Genomic DNA, 17,857 nt, shown 5'->3' with positions numbered 1-17,857 from the left:
TCAGAGAGCTGTCGTCATGGTGATGACTCGTGGCATCAACAACTGGTCATGTTTGCACAAACCAATCAGCTACCTGTCACTGGACGATTCTCACTCTGAGACAACCCCCTGATGCTGAGTCATAACACCTTTCCTCCTCCACTGCTTGGGAAAAAAAACCAGCCGTGTAAACGTAACTCCCAATGTATTCTAGTAACTTATTTGTATAAGTGCAGTCACTCCTTCCACAGTCTTTGGTTTTAAAACAGACCGTTTCCCATTGTAGCGCACAATAAAAAGGTGCTGTCTTTACACATTCCAGTTGCTCTTTATCCCAGTCCACAAGTTGTCAGTGGGCGACGATTCAAACACCTAAATCCCTTTCCTCACCTTTAAGAAAATACAGATCAGCAGTACGATATAATCCTAATCAAAAACAACATTTCCACCCACTGTCTTGCTTCTCGTGCTTCTGCTTTTAGTCTTTCATGCAGTGCTACTGTTTGCCGTCTCACACAGGGCTGTTTGAGCATTGACATGTTGGAGAATCTCTTGGTTAACAATATCAGGAACCAGGGGATGGACTGTGGGTGACAATCTTGATCCACAGAGAGAAGGATTCACTGTGCACTTCTCTCTGCTATCCTGGTGGTTCCTGTGGCAGCATTAGAGAACCTTCACAAATGGGGATAGGTCACTAAAACTGGATGAAGTAGTCTGTCACAAAAGGTTCAGCATAAAAACACATCATCTTCAACCCCCCTGTTCCCCGACTCGATCACAGAAACTATTTACACTCCACACCACCAAATGCTCATTCCCCTGACCTGACCACACAGCCCCTGACTACTCACCTATTCAAACCACTCCTGACACAACTATCAACCCCTTCCAAATACACAGCCCAAAATATCCATACCCTCCCCGCGCCCCCACCCCAAACACAAATATCCAAGCCACGCCCGAGCCAATTATCTATTTCTCCAATCCCGACCACCCATCCCTGGACTACCCATTCCTGCCATCCCCACAAGCTGTCTATCCACCCACACTACCCTGGACTACCCATCATTCCACCCCACTGAACCAACCTGTGCGTCCACCTGACAGCCCATTCCTCCTCAACCCAACTGACCGTCCTTAACCCAACTACCCATCGTCTCCCTTGTCTACCTGAAGTAAGCCCATGATCATTTTGTAAATCCCAATTAATAGTCCCCTCAAACTACTCTTCTCAGAGAAGAACAAAAACAGCTCCTCTAAAGTCAATTTGTGACCAAGCTTCCTCATTCCCGGAACCATTCCGGTAAATCTTCGCTGGACACTTTCTAAATTGTCGCAAGCAAAACTGGACACAATTACTCCAGTTATTCACTTTAGAACATTGCAGCACAAGTTCTGCCTTTGTACTCAATATTTTTGTTTAAGGAGCTCAAAATTCTTTAGTCTACTCTTTCACGTATGCCCTGCCATTTTCAAACATTAATGCACTTGAGCCTCCAGGTCCCTCTGTTCCGACAAACTATTTAAATCTGAGCCATGTTGTTAAATAATGGATGGGTCATTAGTGTTAATTTTGTCATTGGTGCCTTTGTTCAAGAATTAATATTTAATATTCCCATACAGCTACAATTTCCTTCCTTTTACAAAGCAGCGGAGAGTCGCAGATATTTGAAGTGTAAAATGTTCGCAGTAACTTTCAACACAGTGTGAATATTCAGACAGCTTAACAGGACAAAGCCGCGCTTAAACAAAGTTGCGTTACCTCCGACCATTCTGACACCTCCCACTGCGGCCCACACCCCTTGTTTTTGCAGAGTTTGCGCTCCACTGGTCTGGTCAGCTCGGCTGCTTCGCACAATTCATCGTAAACTGAGCTGTCGAAACCCGGAGCGATCATTTTCCAGCACCGCACCGTCCTGAATTGATAGCCTTCCCCGCAGGTCCGGGAACATTCGCTCCATCTGCTGGTCTCCCATCTGCAAGGCATTCAAGGAAAAAGAAACGTCCAGGGTGACTACAAGACTAGGAAAGGAGTGCGTGCTGGAGGTAAGGCACAGATCAGCTGTAATACTAACGGAATGGCAGAACACTAGAAGGGCTGAATGGTGTCCACCTGATCCTAAAGTTCAGCTGCATCAAATGACGAGTTGACCATTGAAGTTCACTTCTCAAATTCCTCAATGCTTGTTGCGTTTGTATAATTCGCTCATGGGAGGTGGGAGTAACTCACTCAGCCAGAGCCCGTTGCCTATCCCTGGAAACAGTTAAGAGTTAACCATATTGCTGTGGGTCTGGAGTCACATGGAGGCCAGACCAGGAAAGGTCAGAAGACCTTACTTGATAAAAACAATGTACTGGCACTGGAAGGGGTACAGAGGAGGTTCACTAGGTTGAGAGAGTTGACTATACTGGGGCCATACTCATTGGAATTTAGGAGAATGGGGGGGGGGGGGGATCTTGTAGAAACATATAAAATTGTGAAGGAATGGGTAAGATAGAAGCAGGAAGGTTGTTTCCACCAGTGGGTGAGACTAGAACTCAGGGAATAGCCTCAAAATAAGGCGAATAAATTCAAACATCAGCCCAGGGTTCTGGACTACTGGTTCAGTGACATTACTATGGTGGCACTACTCCATTAAATCTTCCTCATGGGATTCAACATTACCTGGGGAAATACCAATAGGTTTGATCTCATCATTCCTAAATTATCCACATTAGTAGGAAGCATGAAAACAAGTGTCTTAAAGGTGAGGTCCTATGAAATGTTGGTATTCAGAGGCTTTTGGGTGTTCTTACACATGGATCACAGAAAGATAGTATCTCGGTCAGCAAGCAATTAGAAAGATAAATATTATGTTTACCTTTATTTAAAGAGGTATGGAGCAAAATAAGGAGGAAATCAAATCCTGTTGCACTGGTGCACAGCTTTGGTCTTCTTACCTAAGCAAGATGTCCTGGTCTAAGAGAGTTTGCAAAACGTTTACTGGACTAAATCCGGAGATGTAAGGGACGTCCATGAGAAGAGACTGTAAAGAATGAGTCCAAATTTTGTGCATTCTAACAAAAAGTCATTACTATGAAATGTTAGCATTGTGTGTGTGTGTGTCTCTCTCTCCACAGATCCAGTAATAGTATCCACTGGGTTTCTTCAATATTTTCTGTTCTTATTTAACATTTCCAGTATCCACAGTATTTTGCTTTACTCTGAACTTGAGAAGGATGAGAGCTGATATCACTGAAACTTGGAAAATACTTCAAGGACTCAACACAGTAGATGCCGAGCAACTATGTCCTAAACTCGGGAGCGTAAACACCTAAAATTACAGTCTCAGGATTGGATGTTTAGAATGGAGATGGCGAAGATCTTTTTTGCTCTTAAGTTTACAAATATTTGGAAATATTATCCAATATTATCTCAATCCTAAAGGATGGATGCTTTGGACTGATATCCATGGACTTTTAGCACCCAAGGGAATCTGGACTACTGGACTGTACATCAGGAAGGTGGAGTTAATATTGATATTCATCAATGATCTTATTGAATAGCAAAACAGGCTTGATGGGTAATGTGACTTATTCCTGATCTTATTTCTAATATCTTTAAGTGAGTAGGTGCAGATTTCAAGCCAACGGCCCTAGCAGAGGAGGGGCAGGGGCTCCGCCTTTAAACACAATATCTACACCACATTTGAAAAGCCACTGAGCTCACTTACCGGGGAGGGCATTCCCTTCCTGTGCAAAACTCATGTGTCGGCTCAGGCCTGGTAACTGCATCACAGTGAGACTCATCCACCTCCACTCCATCGTACCTGACACACATAGCATAAGAAGTGGTAATGCCTGTAGGGAGGGAGAGGATTACAGTTCACTAGACATTGTTTCAGCAGCCTTGTACCAGTTATACTAAGAACCTTGTTTCTGATGTCAGTGCCCAGTAGCAACGCACTTGCCTCCTCCAGGCCAGACGGGTGTCAAGCTCCATTCTGGAGATCTGAGCAGCAAACTCAGGCTGGTGCTCCAACGCAGCACCAAGGGAGTGCCACACTGTCAGCACTGCGCAACTATTTTCTGCAGCAGCTCGAGTCCCAGTTTTGGAATCTGAGCAGCACTCACAATCCCTGCCATCCATTCAAGAGGCTGAATGCGAAGGTGGAGTGCACTCACCTGATCACCCTGCAGTTTAGCAGTACGTGGGGAGAGAGGGAATGGATGAACACCAACAGGCAAAAAGGAACAGGCACGTTGTGCATGAGAATCCTGAGGACATCCCACTCACCGACCAGCATTCAGATCAGATGGTTCGTCTAGGGACTGCAACCAGAGCGAAGTCCACAGAATCTCTACTGGCTCAGCTATATGGGGTCAAGGTTCAGGGTGTGGGTGCAAGGAAGACTGGAAGAGCAACAGTGACAGGAGATTGAGACTTTGGGAGGTAGATCAGTGTTTCTGCAGCTACTTACATGAATCCAGGCTGTTATGTTGCCTCCCTGATCTCACAGTGGTGAAAGGGTGCCACTGAACAACGATAGAGCAGCCTGAGGGGTGGGAATTTGGGAGGGGGAAGTGTATCAGGATGGTGAGACAGTGGTGAACAACTAATGATCCATATCGGAACCTAAGACATGGAAAAATAAAGGCCTGGTGGTCCTGCAGTCAGATTTTAAGGAGCTTCTTAACAAGTTGGTAAGCAGGACCTGAACAGGATTAATCTCGAGATTACGATCAGTGCCACACACAACTGTATAATGGAATAAGAGGATAAAGCAGATGAAAAGATGGTGTAGGAGGGAGGAACTTAGATCTTGAGGACACTAGCACCAGTGCTTGGGGAGGTGGAGCCTGTACAGGTTAGACAGATTGCACTTACCAGAACCATGACCAAATTCCTCATGCAGCATTTTGCTGGTGCTATTGGGAAGGGTTTGAACTACTTGGCGAGGGGTGGGAAATGTGATAATATCACTGAAGCACAGCAATGAACACAGACCACTGTGAGAGATAGATAGCACAAGAATAAGGCAGAGTAGTTGGGGTCAGATTAAGGGGGAAGGTAGAAAAGTCTAGATCGGGGTTACCGTAGATGTATGTGAATGCACCAAGTATAATTAAAAAGAATGGACCGGATTTTCCAAGGAATGGGAATCTCACAGATAGCCCCTCTGCACCTTCATTTTTAAGAAAGGAGACAGTTCCGCATTTCCAAGAGAAGATGCCAATCAGGAATCATTCAGAAATGCAGAAATGTTGTCCGCTGTCAAACAATAAACATAAAACGCAAGTGTGAGGTTAAGGTACCAGCAGGGGAGAGGGGTAGAGTGCCAGCTAAGTAGGATCCCCCTTAGGGAGGGGGTAAAGTATTGGGGGTCGGTGCTAGGATGCGGGGTGGCAAAGAGGCCAACTAAGTGATGCACTATTTAGGGAGGTCAGGATGGGTGGAAGAAATTGTGTCCAGTGGTGGCAGGGGAAGAGCAGTGTTGGCAGGTTACTGGGTTGGCAGGGTAAGGGAGTTGGGCCCAGAGACTGGGTGTGAGGGGTGGGGGGACTAGAGGGAGGGGAGAGAGAACTGCATGCACATCGGGTCTCAAGTAGGGAAAGGAAGGGAATGGGGGAAGGGGGTCAAGTCCAAAGCCAGGCAACGTGGTGGAAGCAGGCAACAAGCCAGCACCACCATTCATTATGATCATGGCTGATCATCCTAAACCAGTATCCTGTTCCTGCCTTATCCCCATAACCCTTGATTCCACTATCCTTAAGAACTCTATCCAACTCTTTCTTGAAAGTATTCAGAGAACTGGCCTCCACAGCCTTCTGGGGCAGAGCATTCCACATACCCACCACTCTCTGGGTGATGAAGTTTGTCCATAACTCTGTCCTAAATGGCCTACCCCTTATTTTTAAACTGTGTCCTCTGGTTCGGGACTCACCCATCAGCGGAAACATGCTTCCTGCCTCCAGAGTGTCCAATCCTTTAAATATGGCGGCATGGTGTTCAGAAAGAATGAGAAAGAGAGAAAGGGGGGATTGGTGGCAGAACTGCTGGAGGAGGAGGATATCTGAGAATAGTCAAGGATAAGATCAATTTGGCTGGAGCTCCGTAACCAAAAGGATGCAATTATGTTGCTCAGTGAAATCCAGGGTCACCAGCTAGCAGGAAGAATTTACTCCGACATGTTTGCAAGGAAACTACAGAGACACAAAAATTAACAGGGGAGATACAACATGGGACTTTAATTTTCTGAATATAGACTGGGATAGTTGTCGTGTAAGTGTTATAGCATGTACATGGGAGAATTCTCTACTGCCGGAAAGCAGGCATGGCTCAATCTGCTGCTTAGCAAGGAGGTGGATCAAGTGTCAGTCGGAGATCATTTAGATGGTGATGATCATTGTTCAATAAGATTGCGGTTGACCACAGAACACAGGAAGAAACAATCCAGAGTAAAATGACTAACTGGAAGAAAACCAATTTCAATGAGGTAAGCGCGGATGGGGGCTGAATAAAATGAATGCAATGGTCAGGTGGAAAGATGGTTGCTGAACAGTAGGCTACCTTCAAAGAAGAGGCATTTGAGGCGCACTTATGGTATATTCCCTCAAAAAGGGAAAGGTAGGGGTAACAAAACCACTGCCCTGTGATGGCAAAAGAGACAGAAATAGAGAATCAAAAGTTTGCTTGTCAAAGATCCAGTAAGGAATAGATTTGAGAGCAGTGCTGAATACAGAACGGTCAGAGGGGAAAGGTAAAGGCAAGTAAGAGACGCAAAGGGGGAAAATGAGAAGAAACTTGCAGCTAACATAAAATAGAATCCCAAAGTTGTCTGCAGGAATACAACAGTAAACAGATGGTAAGGGGGGGGGACTGGGACTGATCAGGGACAAAAGCAGGCATTTCTGAATGGAAGCGGAGGACATAGCTGAGGTACTATATTGATGCTTTTTTTGTGTCTTGACCTAGGAACAAGATACTACCCAGGCTATGGTGAATGAAGAAGCCACTCAGAGGATGTCACTTACGACACTAGAGGGATTTAAAATTGATTGGGGAAGGTATTAAATAAGATGCCTGTACTTCGAGAGGTTGGGACTGGATGGGACACATCCTAGGATACCAAGGAAAATGAGAGTGGAATGTGTAGAGGCACATCATATTTCTTCAATATTCCTTAGACTCAGAGAAGGTACTAGAGGATTGGAAAATTGCAAATGTTACATCGTTGCTCAAAAAAATCAATATAAGGATAAGCCCAAGCTACCTCGGGAACCATGTTGGGTAGGACAACTTGTGAACCTCAAGGACGCAAACCTGCCACAGAGTCAGGCACTATTTGACAAAGTTTAAAAACCTGCCAACTTCAACTACAAAGATGTGATGATTAAAACATGCCTTCAAAGCAGGGATTGATCATAAACCTCTGTCCTTGAAACAGAAGTAACAACGAATAAGCAGCAAATGTCTGTTTGAGTTCATGCGCTTGCAGACAAAAGTGCTCTTATTCAATCAACATGGTCAGTAAGTTGATTTAAACGGGACTGCACTCTGCGATTTGAATATTACACTGATTCAAATGCCAGACAGTGTTTCACGATTTGACAAAAAAAAGCTGAACAGATGCCAATCCTCTCTTATTGAAACTCCATTTGCGAGAAAGAAAGGAGCAACTGGGTAGGCATCTGGTCAAGCAACTTCAAAGAGTCGATTATATTGAGCTGTGCAGAGTCGGCTTATTCATTGACGTAATGTAATTCCATTATGAATGCCTGGCTGAGCTCCAAACCCCAAATCAGCCCAACAGAAGTTATTTACACAACTGTGAGAGGACTGCATGCTTTGTTAGAGGAAATCTTTACAAGCAGATAATAGAATTAAATATTATGATGAGGTTCTTGAATGGCTGTTTGCTTATTTTAACAGAATAACGTGCACTTGAAACAAGAAAGCTTTTCTCAATACCAATGTGTTTGACTGACAGTTTTATTAGCTCCTAATCAGGAATATTTTTCCAAGGGGATTTTAAATGGCTTCATTAAAAATTATTTCAGAGACTTGCAGTGTTACTATATGGCCCAAGAGTTCTGTGCACAATGTATACAGGGTGAGTGGGCATGGAGAATGCATAGGAGGTTATGTAAGAGGCATGAGGGGGTGGTGAGGATGAGCAAGGAGGCAGCGGAGGGTAAAGAGGTTGAGGGTGAGTCAGAGTAGGGTCTAGAGGGCATAATATCAAGGCAGAGAACTGGCCAGGTCTCTCAATGAATGCAGGCAAGCCTAGTATATCACACCTGCATTGGAAGAGAGAAGCCAACGCTCAAAACCAAAATTCCAAGCGAATGGGATGAATTTCCAAAGTTGGGAATGCACCGCTGGGAAATGTCCCAACTTGTGCTTCCTAGTCTGAAGTGGAAAACCCAATCCTCGATCTTCCAACAATAAATTGGAACGGAATCAAAGCAGGAAGGGGAACCAGCTGACCTGGGTCTCGTTGGCCATCACGTGTTCTGTTAGCCGAGGCAAGCCACAATCTTTATCGGACTAGGGCTGGCTTCCACATATTCTGGGCTCTTTGTACTAGAGGGCTCCACATTTCAGTCTACAGAGCTGACACATCCTGGCTACCACCAGCCTGTCTGCCATTTGAGCACCTACTGCAAACAACCAACAACCAATCTACTCTCTTCTGGTTTAGGCTAAATATGAGCCAGAAATAAAAAAATGCTGTTTGGAAATGTGGCCGATCACAGGATAAATGCAAGTATTGCACAAAGAAACAGCAGCACTAAAACTGACCGTTCAGTCAGACTGGTCCGTGCTATGTTTATGTCCCATGATCCCTGTCCTACCTTACTTCATCTCACTTTATCAGCGTAATCTTTGGTTCATTTTGCCCTTATCCAACTTACCCTTAAAAGGCATGTTAATAGAACATAGAATGTTATACCACTGTACAGGTCCTTTGGCACTCAATGCTGTGCTGACCTGTGAAACCAATCTAAAGCCCATCTATCCTGCACTATTTCATTATCATCCATATGCTTACCCAATAACCATTTAAATGCCCTTAAAGTTGGCAAGTCTACTACTGTTGCAGGCAGTAAATTCCACGCCCCTACTACTCTGAGTAAAGAAACTACCTCTGACCATCTGTCCTATATCTATCACCCCTCAATTTAAAGTCACATCCCCTCGTGCTAGCCATTACCATCCGAGGAAAAAAGCTCTCACTGTCCACCCTATCTAATCCTGATTATTTTGCATTTCTCAATTAAGACACCTCTTAACCTTCTTCTCTGTAATGAAACCAGCCTCAAGTCCCTCAGCCTTTTCTCATAAGACCTTCTCTCCATACCAGACAACATCCTAGTAAATCTCCTCTGAACCCTTTCCAAAGCGTCCACATCCTTCCTATTATGTGGTGACCAGAACTGTACGCAATACTCCAAGTGCAGTCACACCAAAGTTTTGTACGGCTGCAGCATGACTCGTGGCTTCAAAACCCAATCCCTCTACCAATAAGAGCTAACACACCGTATGCCTTCTTAACAACCCTGTCAATCTGGGTGGCAACTTTCAGGGATCTATGTACATGGACACCGAGATCTCTCTGCTCATCTACACTACCAAGAATCTTACCATTAGCCCAGTACTCTTTATTCCTGTTGCTCCTTCCAAAGTGACTCACCTCATACTTTTCTGCATTAAACCACATGTGCCACCTCTCAGCCCTGCTCTGCGGCTTACCTATGTCCCTCTGTAACCTGTAACATCCTTTATCACTATCCACAACTCCACCAACCTTAGTGTCATCCGCAAAGTTACTAACCCATCCTTCTACGCCCACATCTAGGTCATTTATAAAAATGAAAAACAGCAGTGGTCCCAAAACAGATCTTTATGGTACACCACTAGTAACTGAACTCCAGGATGAACATTTCCCATCAACCACCACCCTCTGTCATCTTTCAACTAGCCAACTTCTGATCCAAACTGCTAGATCACCCTCAATTCCATGCCTCCATATTTTGTGCAATAGCCTACCATGGAGAACCTTGCCAAACACCTTACTGAAATCCATATAAACCACATCAACCGCTTTACCGTCATCCACCCATTTGGTCACCATCTCAAAGAACTCAATAAAGGTTTGTGAGGCACAATCTACCCTTCACAAAACCGTGCTGCACCGTAATATTCTATGTGGTAACAGCTTTCATATTCTCACCAACACGCCACAATTCCATCCTCGCTGCCCTCCCCTTCCTGCCTTTCCTATCCCTTCTTCAAATTTCAGAAGGACGCTGCAGCTAACAATTCAGTGCAATACTGGAGGACCACACCATTGCTGGAGGTGCTGCCTTTCAGATAGAAGTTTCATCAGGTCTCTGAGAGGGATGTGAAAAATCCCATAGCACTGTTCAAAGATCAGGTGAGATCATTTTGGTATTACGGCAATCCAACCCTCCAATTAACATCACTGAGCCAGATTACTGGCTCATTATCTCGAGACACAGCAAGCTCCACAGAACATGATTACAAACTGCCACATTTCACAAGTGACTATACTTCAAAGGAAATTGATCAGCTGGGAATCACTTTGGAAAACCCAGATCCCATAAAATCTGTGGGATGAATGTCAAATGCTTGGAGTTTAGTGCTAATGGCATTAAATGTACAAGTCCTTGAGCCGAAGACAAATGTGCAGCTTCTAAATGACACACTTAGTGTCTCTCCACCCTGGAGGCTCCCTGCCTCCATTCCTGTTTAGATTATGATTAGATTCCCTACAGTGTGGAAACAGGCCCTTTGGCCCAGCCAGTCCACACCGACCCTCCAAAGATTAACCCACCCGACCCATTTCCGTCTGACTAATGCACCTAACACTATGGGCAATTTAGCATGGCCAATTCACCTGACCTCCCAAACATAGATTTTCCTGCTCCTCGGATGCTGCCTTGATGTGCTGTGCTTTTCCAGCACCACTCTACTCTAGACACTTAGTGTCCTCCTGCACCTTCCACACTGCACGATGTGCACAGTGTACAGTATTAGTGACAGTGATCGATCATTACGAAAGGAGCAAAGGCAGCACTCTTAACATCCTTTTGCAACAATAACATGGCAGGGATGCCAGTGGACATGACTCAGGGGAAGATGTTTCTGGTGCAGCGAGTGGAACATTGTGAAACAAGTAGAACCTGCAGTATTCTGACATTTTGGCAACTGGACAAACAGAAATTCCAGTAGAAAAGAATTGTTGGCCTCTCCCCAACAGAAAATGAAGAAAGCAAGAGACATAGCTCTGCTGTCACTTTGATAGAGCACAAATTGTGACATTTCAAACAAAAGTGTTAACTAAGTCTAAACCAACCCCTTCACCGTACTTCAATCACCACCCCTCACCCACTCCCCAGCCCTCCCACCAAACTGGGTATAAGATTAACGGCCCTGTACTTGGAGAAGTGAAGGGCTGTAGGGTTCCCAAAGGCACCTGTGGTACATGTGGAACTGCAGGGTGCGTACGCTGATACCTTCCATCTGTACATGTCAGCCAGACTGATGTCATGATCAATATCCCCATCTTCAAATTCATTGCTGCAACAGAAAGGAAACACAAGGTGAGGTCTAAAGAAAGCAATGCAGGAAAAAGTCCTAGGCATCCTGGGGAGAGAGTATAATTAGTTATCAGCCAGTCTTAGGGAATACGTGACATCATCAACCCTACTCTACAATTCAATTATTCGTTCATCCCCAAACACATTCACTCCATGCCATTTAACTTCAGCACAGCCTCATGCTCCAAACATCATGACAGCTCCAGACACCGTTTACCCCAGATACTGCTCCATCCAAAACTGGACATCCCAGATATCGCCTCTCCCCACACACTGCTCCAATTGGAACACAGGCAACCTCAGACACCACCCAGACCCAGACCCAGGTAGCAGCTCACCAGAAACTGCTGAGTCATGATCGCTTCAGAGACACTGGCCCCTGCCCAAAAATACCCAGCCGTACGCATCACCCTCTCCTAACACTGTCCCACTTGAAAGTACCCTGCCCCAGAGTCCACCCTGCTCAAAACTAGTACAATCCCACAGTGGACACTACTCCACACCAGACACTGCCCAGACCCTAACTATCACTGGGCATCAGACACCACCCTACACACCAGATACTGAGTTTATTTTTTGTGATCCAGAGGACCTCTTTACTGCAAATGCACCTTCACTGCTAAGGCCATACCCACTATTATTAAGCATCTGGAAAAGAAGGTTTTTATTTGCGTGCTAAATGATGCGGTTCTGGCCAGTGCTGATCGTTAGGTAATATTTCTCACACAGGACCATGAATTCTTAAATATCAAGGAGGTGAAATTCTCCTTGGGACTCGGGATAAAACAGAAGTTAGTGAACCAGATGCCTGTTTTAAAGGAGAATTTTGCATGACCAACTGTTTGGTTGTATACGCTGTACATACACATCAGGAGATCAAATGACTCTTTCCTGCTTCATCCACACCACACCTCAGGAATTACTTTTCCCACAGGTGCTGATTCTTTTCAGGGGTTCAATTCAATGTACGTTGGCGATGCTCCGGAATTGCAAGCTCAGCTCAGTGATCAATCCTCGATGTCTGTCCAGCAGACTATCAGACCAGGGCAGGGAGAGGTCTCAGGGGTCAGTCCAATCCCTGTCCCCATTACACTATTCAACAAGGGTCTCTGCATCTATCAATGGAGCCAGTTGCGGGGAGGGGCCACATCTGGGAGTAAGACCACAATGTGTGACCACGTTCGGAAAAAGATGGCAAGGAGGAGTGATCATGAGTCCTTTGACCCATTGTGCCTATGCCAGCTCTTTCTCAGAATGAGCTAATTAGCCCCTCATCACAGCTTTTTCCCATAGAGCCCTGCAAATATTTGCTCTTCAAGAACAGTTCCAATTCCCTTCCTTCTACCATTCTTTCAACAAACAACTGTATCCTTTTGGCATCCTTAACAATGAAAAACATTTTAAGATTCCTCTCAACAGCAGCAACAAGCAATGAATTACAGAAGAAAATATTGGGGTGGGTGATGAAAAGCTCAGTCAAAGACACAGGTTTTCTTACTGCTCAGAAAAGAGATGTTCTGGCGAAACACTTCATCTTGTACTCATCAGGGCACAATTGCAAGAATACCAAATCTCCAATTCTTGCGATTCTGTCCTGATGAGTGCAAAGTGAAAGCTTCAATATCATTTGCCTGCTTTTCAGTAATACTGAGGTCCTATATACACAAAGCGACTACACCATTTTTAAAGAGCCCCTTGAAGGAAGAGGGGAAGAGCAACATAAGAGATTTACTGAGTGAATTTCAGAGTTTAGGGCTGAAGGCCTAGCCGCCAATATGGAGGCCAACAGAACTGGAGGAACAACCGGTCAAATTTGGGGAATGCAGGTCTATCAGATGGTTGTGGATTAGAAGAAATTACAAAGGCAGGAAGGGTTAATGGCACAACATAAGAACAAAGACATAAGAATTCCAAAATCTGTGGCACTCTAGTGGCAAAAAATTCAGATATACCAACACCACCTGTTCTTTTGGAAACTGCCTTTATTCTGTGCCCTCTGGTTATCATCTCCATTGCCAATGGAAACATGTTCCCCCTAGCTACCCTACCAAAGTTCTGAGTATCTCTATTAAAGCTCCCATTAATCTTCTCCATTCTAAGGAGAACAATACCAGCTGCCTAGTCTTACCACATAACAATACAGACACCATCCCATATGCCCCCTCTGAAAACTTTCCAATGCCTTCTTTCAGAAGTGGACCTTGTAGCATTGAAAAGAAAACTGAATCACATGAGCAAGAGGCAGTGACAAATTTGTCACTGTGATCACCAAATCTATTCAAGACACCATGACCATCCACTCCTGCAGACTAACATAGTTGATTCTGAGACCTTATGTCCTGAATCCAAATAAAGGAAACTACCATGGTATCATTTGAGCTGGCTATGATATATTGGGGAATATTACTTTCAAGGCATGACAGTGGGTACGCAATAGTAAATATTTAAAGAATGCACAGAGGAAATGACATAATTGCTCAATTGTTCAAAAAACAAAATGGGAAAGGTGACCTGATCATGGCTAACAAGGGCAATTAGCTATTAGATCCAAGGATAGGTTAGCCATGTTGGCCAAACAAGCAGCAGAGCTGAGGATACGAAGCAAGCTTACATTTCAGCAAAACAGGGCAATGGGATTGATTAAGGGGGTTGAAACAGGATGCGAGAGTAAGCTTGTGGAAAACACACAGACTGATCGTAAAGGCTTCTCCAGGTACGTGAAAAGAAAAGGATAAGTGAAGACAAATGTTGGTCCCTTACAGTCAGAAACATGGCATGTAATAATAGGGTACAAAGAGATGAAAAACCAATTAAACACATGTTTTGGTTCTGTCTGAATTTGTGCCCACCTTTGCGATGTCCCAAAAATGTTTGGGGCTGCAGGATCTGGTGAAAAAGAGCAACTGAAGGAAATCAGTATTCGTAGGGAAATGATAAGGGGGTTTTGATGGGATTAGAGGCCAATAAATCCCCAACGCCTGGTAATCCACATCCCAGAATACTTAAGGAACTGGCCTGGGAAATAATGGATGCATTGGTGGCTATCTTTCAAGATTCTATAGGTGCTGGAACAACTCCTATAGATTGGAGGGTAGCTACTGTAGAGTCGTGAAAGTGAGCATGCAGATGAAGAAGGCAAGTGGTATGGGAAGAAGATTTGAGTACAGGAGCAGGGATGCCTTGCTGCAATTGTACAGGGCTTTGGTGAGACCACAACTGGAGTAATGTGGGGAAGCTTTAATCTCCATATCTGTGGAAGGATGCTCTGGCTATGGAAGGATTGCAAAAAACGTTGAGAAAACTGATGCCTGGGATATATGAAGAAATATTGCATTGATTTGGACTCTATTGGAATTTAGAAGAATGACTGGGAGCTTCACAGAAACCTATAAAATTCTAACAGGACTAGACAGCATAAACACAGGGAGGATATCTCCAATGACTGAAGAGTTCAGAACTAGGGGTCACAATTTAAGGGTAAGCCATTTTAGCACTGAGATGAGGAGAAATTTCTTCATCCAGAGAGTGGTGAGCCCATGGAGTTCTCTGCCACATAAAGTGGTTGAGGCCAGAACGTTGAATGTTTAAGAAAGAATTGGATAGAGCTCTTAAAGATAGTGGAGTCAAGGGGTATGGAGATAAGGCTGGAACAGGATACTAATTAGGAATGATCAGCCATGATCATATTGAATGGCGGTGCAGGCTCGAAGGGCAGAATGGCCTACTACTGCATCTATTGTCTATTGTCTATTGTCTATTGTTTTCAAGGAGTTAGATATAGTTCTGAAGGGATCAAAGGATTTGGGAAAAAGAGGGAACAGGATACTGTGTTAGATGATCAGACATGATGACACTGAATGGTGGAGCAGGCATAAAGGGCAGGATGGCCTACGCCGACTCCTATTTTCTGTGTTCTATAGTTTTTATCTTTTTTGATAGACAGGGATTTAACTCTCTCTCGGCAGCCAGATTGTTGCAGACCACACTGTTCATAGTCAAATATTCAAATAATGAATGACAATTGGCAGGGAGCAGACATGTTCAATTATTATTCCTATTCAATCCCACTTTAGCACTTCAAAAATAATGACTAATGATCTGTATTTCAAACAGCCTCAAGCACAAAACCTTTGCAAATCAATTTGCTGATACTACTGTTCATGGCTTACTTTTAAAAAAAGTGTTCATTGCTTAAATCCAAAACCGAATGCAAAGATTTAAAATGAAACATCTGCTGTTTGATGTAGTTTGCAGCCACAAATCCTATTTTGCCTTTGCTTTGTCTTGTGATTTGTGATAGAGGACACCCTTCAGTAGAGTATCTACAGAAGAGGTACCGTGCTTACAACACGAGGCTTATTGCATGATAGCAATAAATACAACCTTAGGAAACTGATACAGATACATCTACTCCCTCCGAAAGAGAGTAGAACTCTCTCACAGCATGAGAGAAGTAGTACAATGTAATATGAACATTAACCCCTTCACAGCCATTATTTTATACAACAATCGACTTTGGTTAATAATGTCTAGCCATCTCTCATTGATCGGGAAGGACACCAGCTACCACTGACTACCAATACAGCTAATTGAGACAATGAGGAAGTACGACTGCTTGAAAAATTACATAGCAAGGAGTGACCACATTGAGTGAGAGAGTAAGAAGCCGAGGACCCTTAGGAGATTGAGACTGGAAAGAGGAGTGGCCACTCGTAAATTAGATGGTAAGATTATGCAACCATTGTGAGACTATGAGTAGGATTAACTAATCATAATGAGACAGAAAGAACAATTATCGATCACAGTGAAACAGTGAGTAAGACTACTGGATTAGTGGTGCTGGAAGAGCACAGCAGTTCAGGCAGCATCCAAGGAGCAGCGAAATCAACGTTTCGGGCAAAAGCCCTTCATCAGGAATAAAGGCAGTGAGCCTGAAGCGTGGAGAGATAAGCTAGAGGAGGGTGGGGGTGGGGAGAGAGTAGCATAGAGATTAACCAATCCTATAAAACAATAAGAAAGATTAACCAATCTTAGTGAGTAGGATTGCCTGAGGCAGAGGGGAGGAGTGACCACTGGCAGAATGAAACAGTGAGATCTACTTCCATTGTCCTTTAAACAGGTTCCAGTGGCAAATTGTCATGAATTGCTAATCAGACGACCAAACTGCGCATGATCCAAGATCACTCCAAATCTCACTTGTTGATCAGTACATGTCAGCACGTCCTGGGATCAAAGAAACCACAGAAAAGGACAACTTTTAAAGGCTGCACTCACAATTAAACCCTGCTAGCTGTGCTTTGTCAGTTAATTTAATTCACTTCAGATCTAAGCAGGGAGGAATGAGCTGAAGGTTATTCTGCCATTAAGTAGAACAATATGTAAAGGGCTATTTATCCACAAATGATCATAAAATAGTCAAATTCAAAGTTTGGCTTCAAAAGAACATCTTAAATTCACATCTAGATTTTTGTTAAAAACCAACTTTAGTGGAGTGAGATGAAGCAAAATGATCAAAGCTGTTACTTGATAAACTACAACTGAACAACACAAGATGGTCCAAAAACGTTCCATGCAGGACCAGCATTCTCCACTAAGAGGTTACGCATTTGGGTTCAGAATAATCCCATCCCATAAATTCAATTTCCATTTCAGCTAAGGCATAACTGCAATCTACCTCCTCATCTTGGTCCTATGATTGCAAGCACCATTGACCAAAAAAAGGATGGTTCAGGCTGACATGTCAGCAGACAAAGAGCCAAGGACCTACCCTCGGGCAGAGTGCACATGTGTGAGTGAATGAGTAAGTATAACACTAAGAGCAACAACTATATTTCCCAATTAAAAGGTCACTGTTGACAGATAACACTTCCCCAGGATAGCACAAACTCAGAGGATAGACAAAGAACAGCAAACAAAATGAGTAAAAACTGCAAAACATGATCAATGAATTAATACAAAAAGATGTTACATTAGAAGCAATTGATGGTAAAGATGAGATTTTAAAAATAGCTAGGAGGAGGATCTAAGATGGCGGTGAGCTGAGAAGGTCACACTGCTGAGCTTCACATCGCAGCAAGAGCAGGACGGTCCTTTAACCCACCCAACCCAGGTCATTAGGATTTCTTGGGGCGTTGGAAAGATTGTGGAGCCCCAAGAAACATTTAAAAATTGACTTACCTGTATTTTCAGCTGTCCAGAAATGCCTAAAAAGGGAAGAGGAGCATCTGAGGCCGGGCCTACAGCTCAGCCTGCAACAGCCTCAGAGCCG

The 17,857-nt window shown here is 44.0% G+C and overlaps 1 protein-coding gene across 8 annotated transcripts in view; it reads right to left on the bottom strand.

The window, feature by feature from the left end:
* Positions 1-17,857, bottom strand: part of LOC140479622 (ADAMTS-like protein 2) — a 135,572-nt gene that overhangs the window by 26,137 nt on the left and 91,578 nt on the right. For 5 of the 8 annotated variants that reach the window (XM_072573494.1, XM_072573493.1, XM_072573490.1 and 2 more), the window contains 3 exons: positions 11,429-11,569; positions 3,696-3,791; positions 1,745-1,958 (listed from right to left, as the gene is read on the bottom strand). In XM_072573494.1, coding sequence (XP_072429595.1) covers positions 1,745-1,958; positions 3,696-3,791; positions 11,429-11,569 — 451 coding nt within the window. Of the gene's footprint in view, positions 1-1,744; positions 1,959-3,695; positions 3,823-11,428; positions 11,570-17,857 lie in introns of all 8 variants that reach the window. The other 3 variants (XM_072573495.1, XM_072573496.1, XM_072573491.1) reach the window with 3 other exon arrangements.

The sequence above is a fragment of the Chiloscyllium punctatum genome, chromosome 7 (genome assembly GCF_047496795.1).
Source record: "Chiloscyllium punctatum isolate Juve2018m chromosome 7, sChiPun1.3, whole genome shotgun sequence".
Classification (NCBI taxonomy): Eukaryota; Metazoa; Chordata; class Chondrichthyes; order Orectolobiformes; family Hemiscylliidae; genus Chiloscyllium; species Chiloscyllium punctatum.
This window is presented reverse-complemented; position numbering and strand designations above follow the sequence as displayed.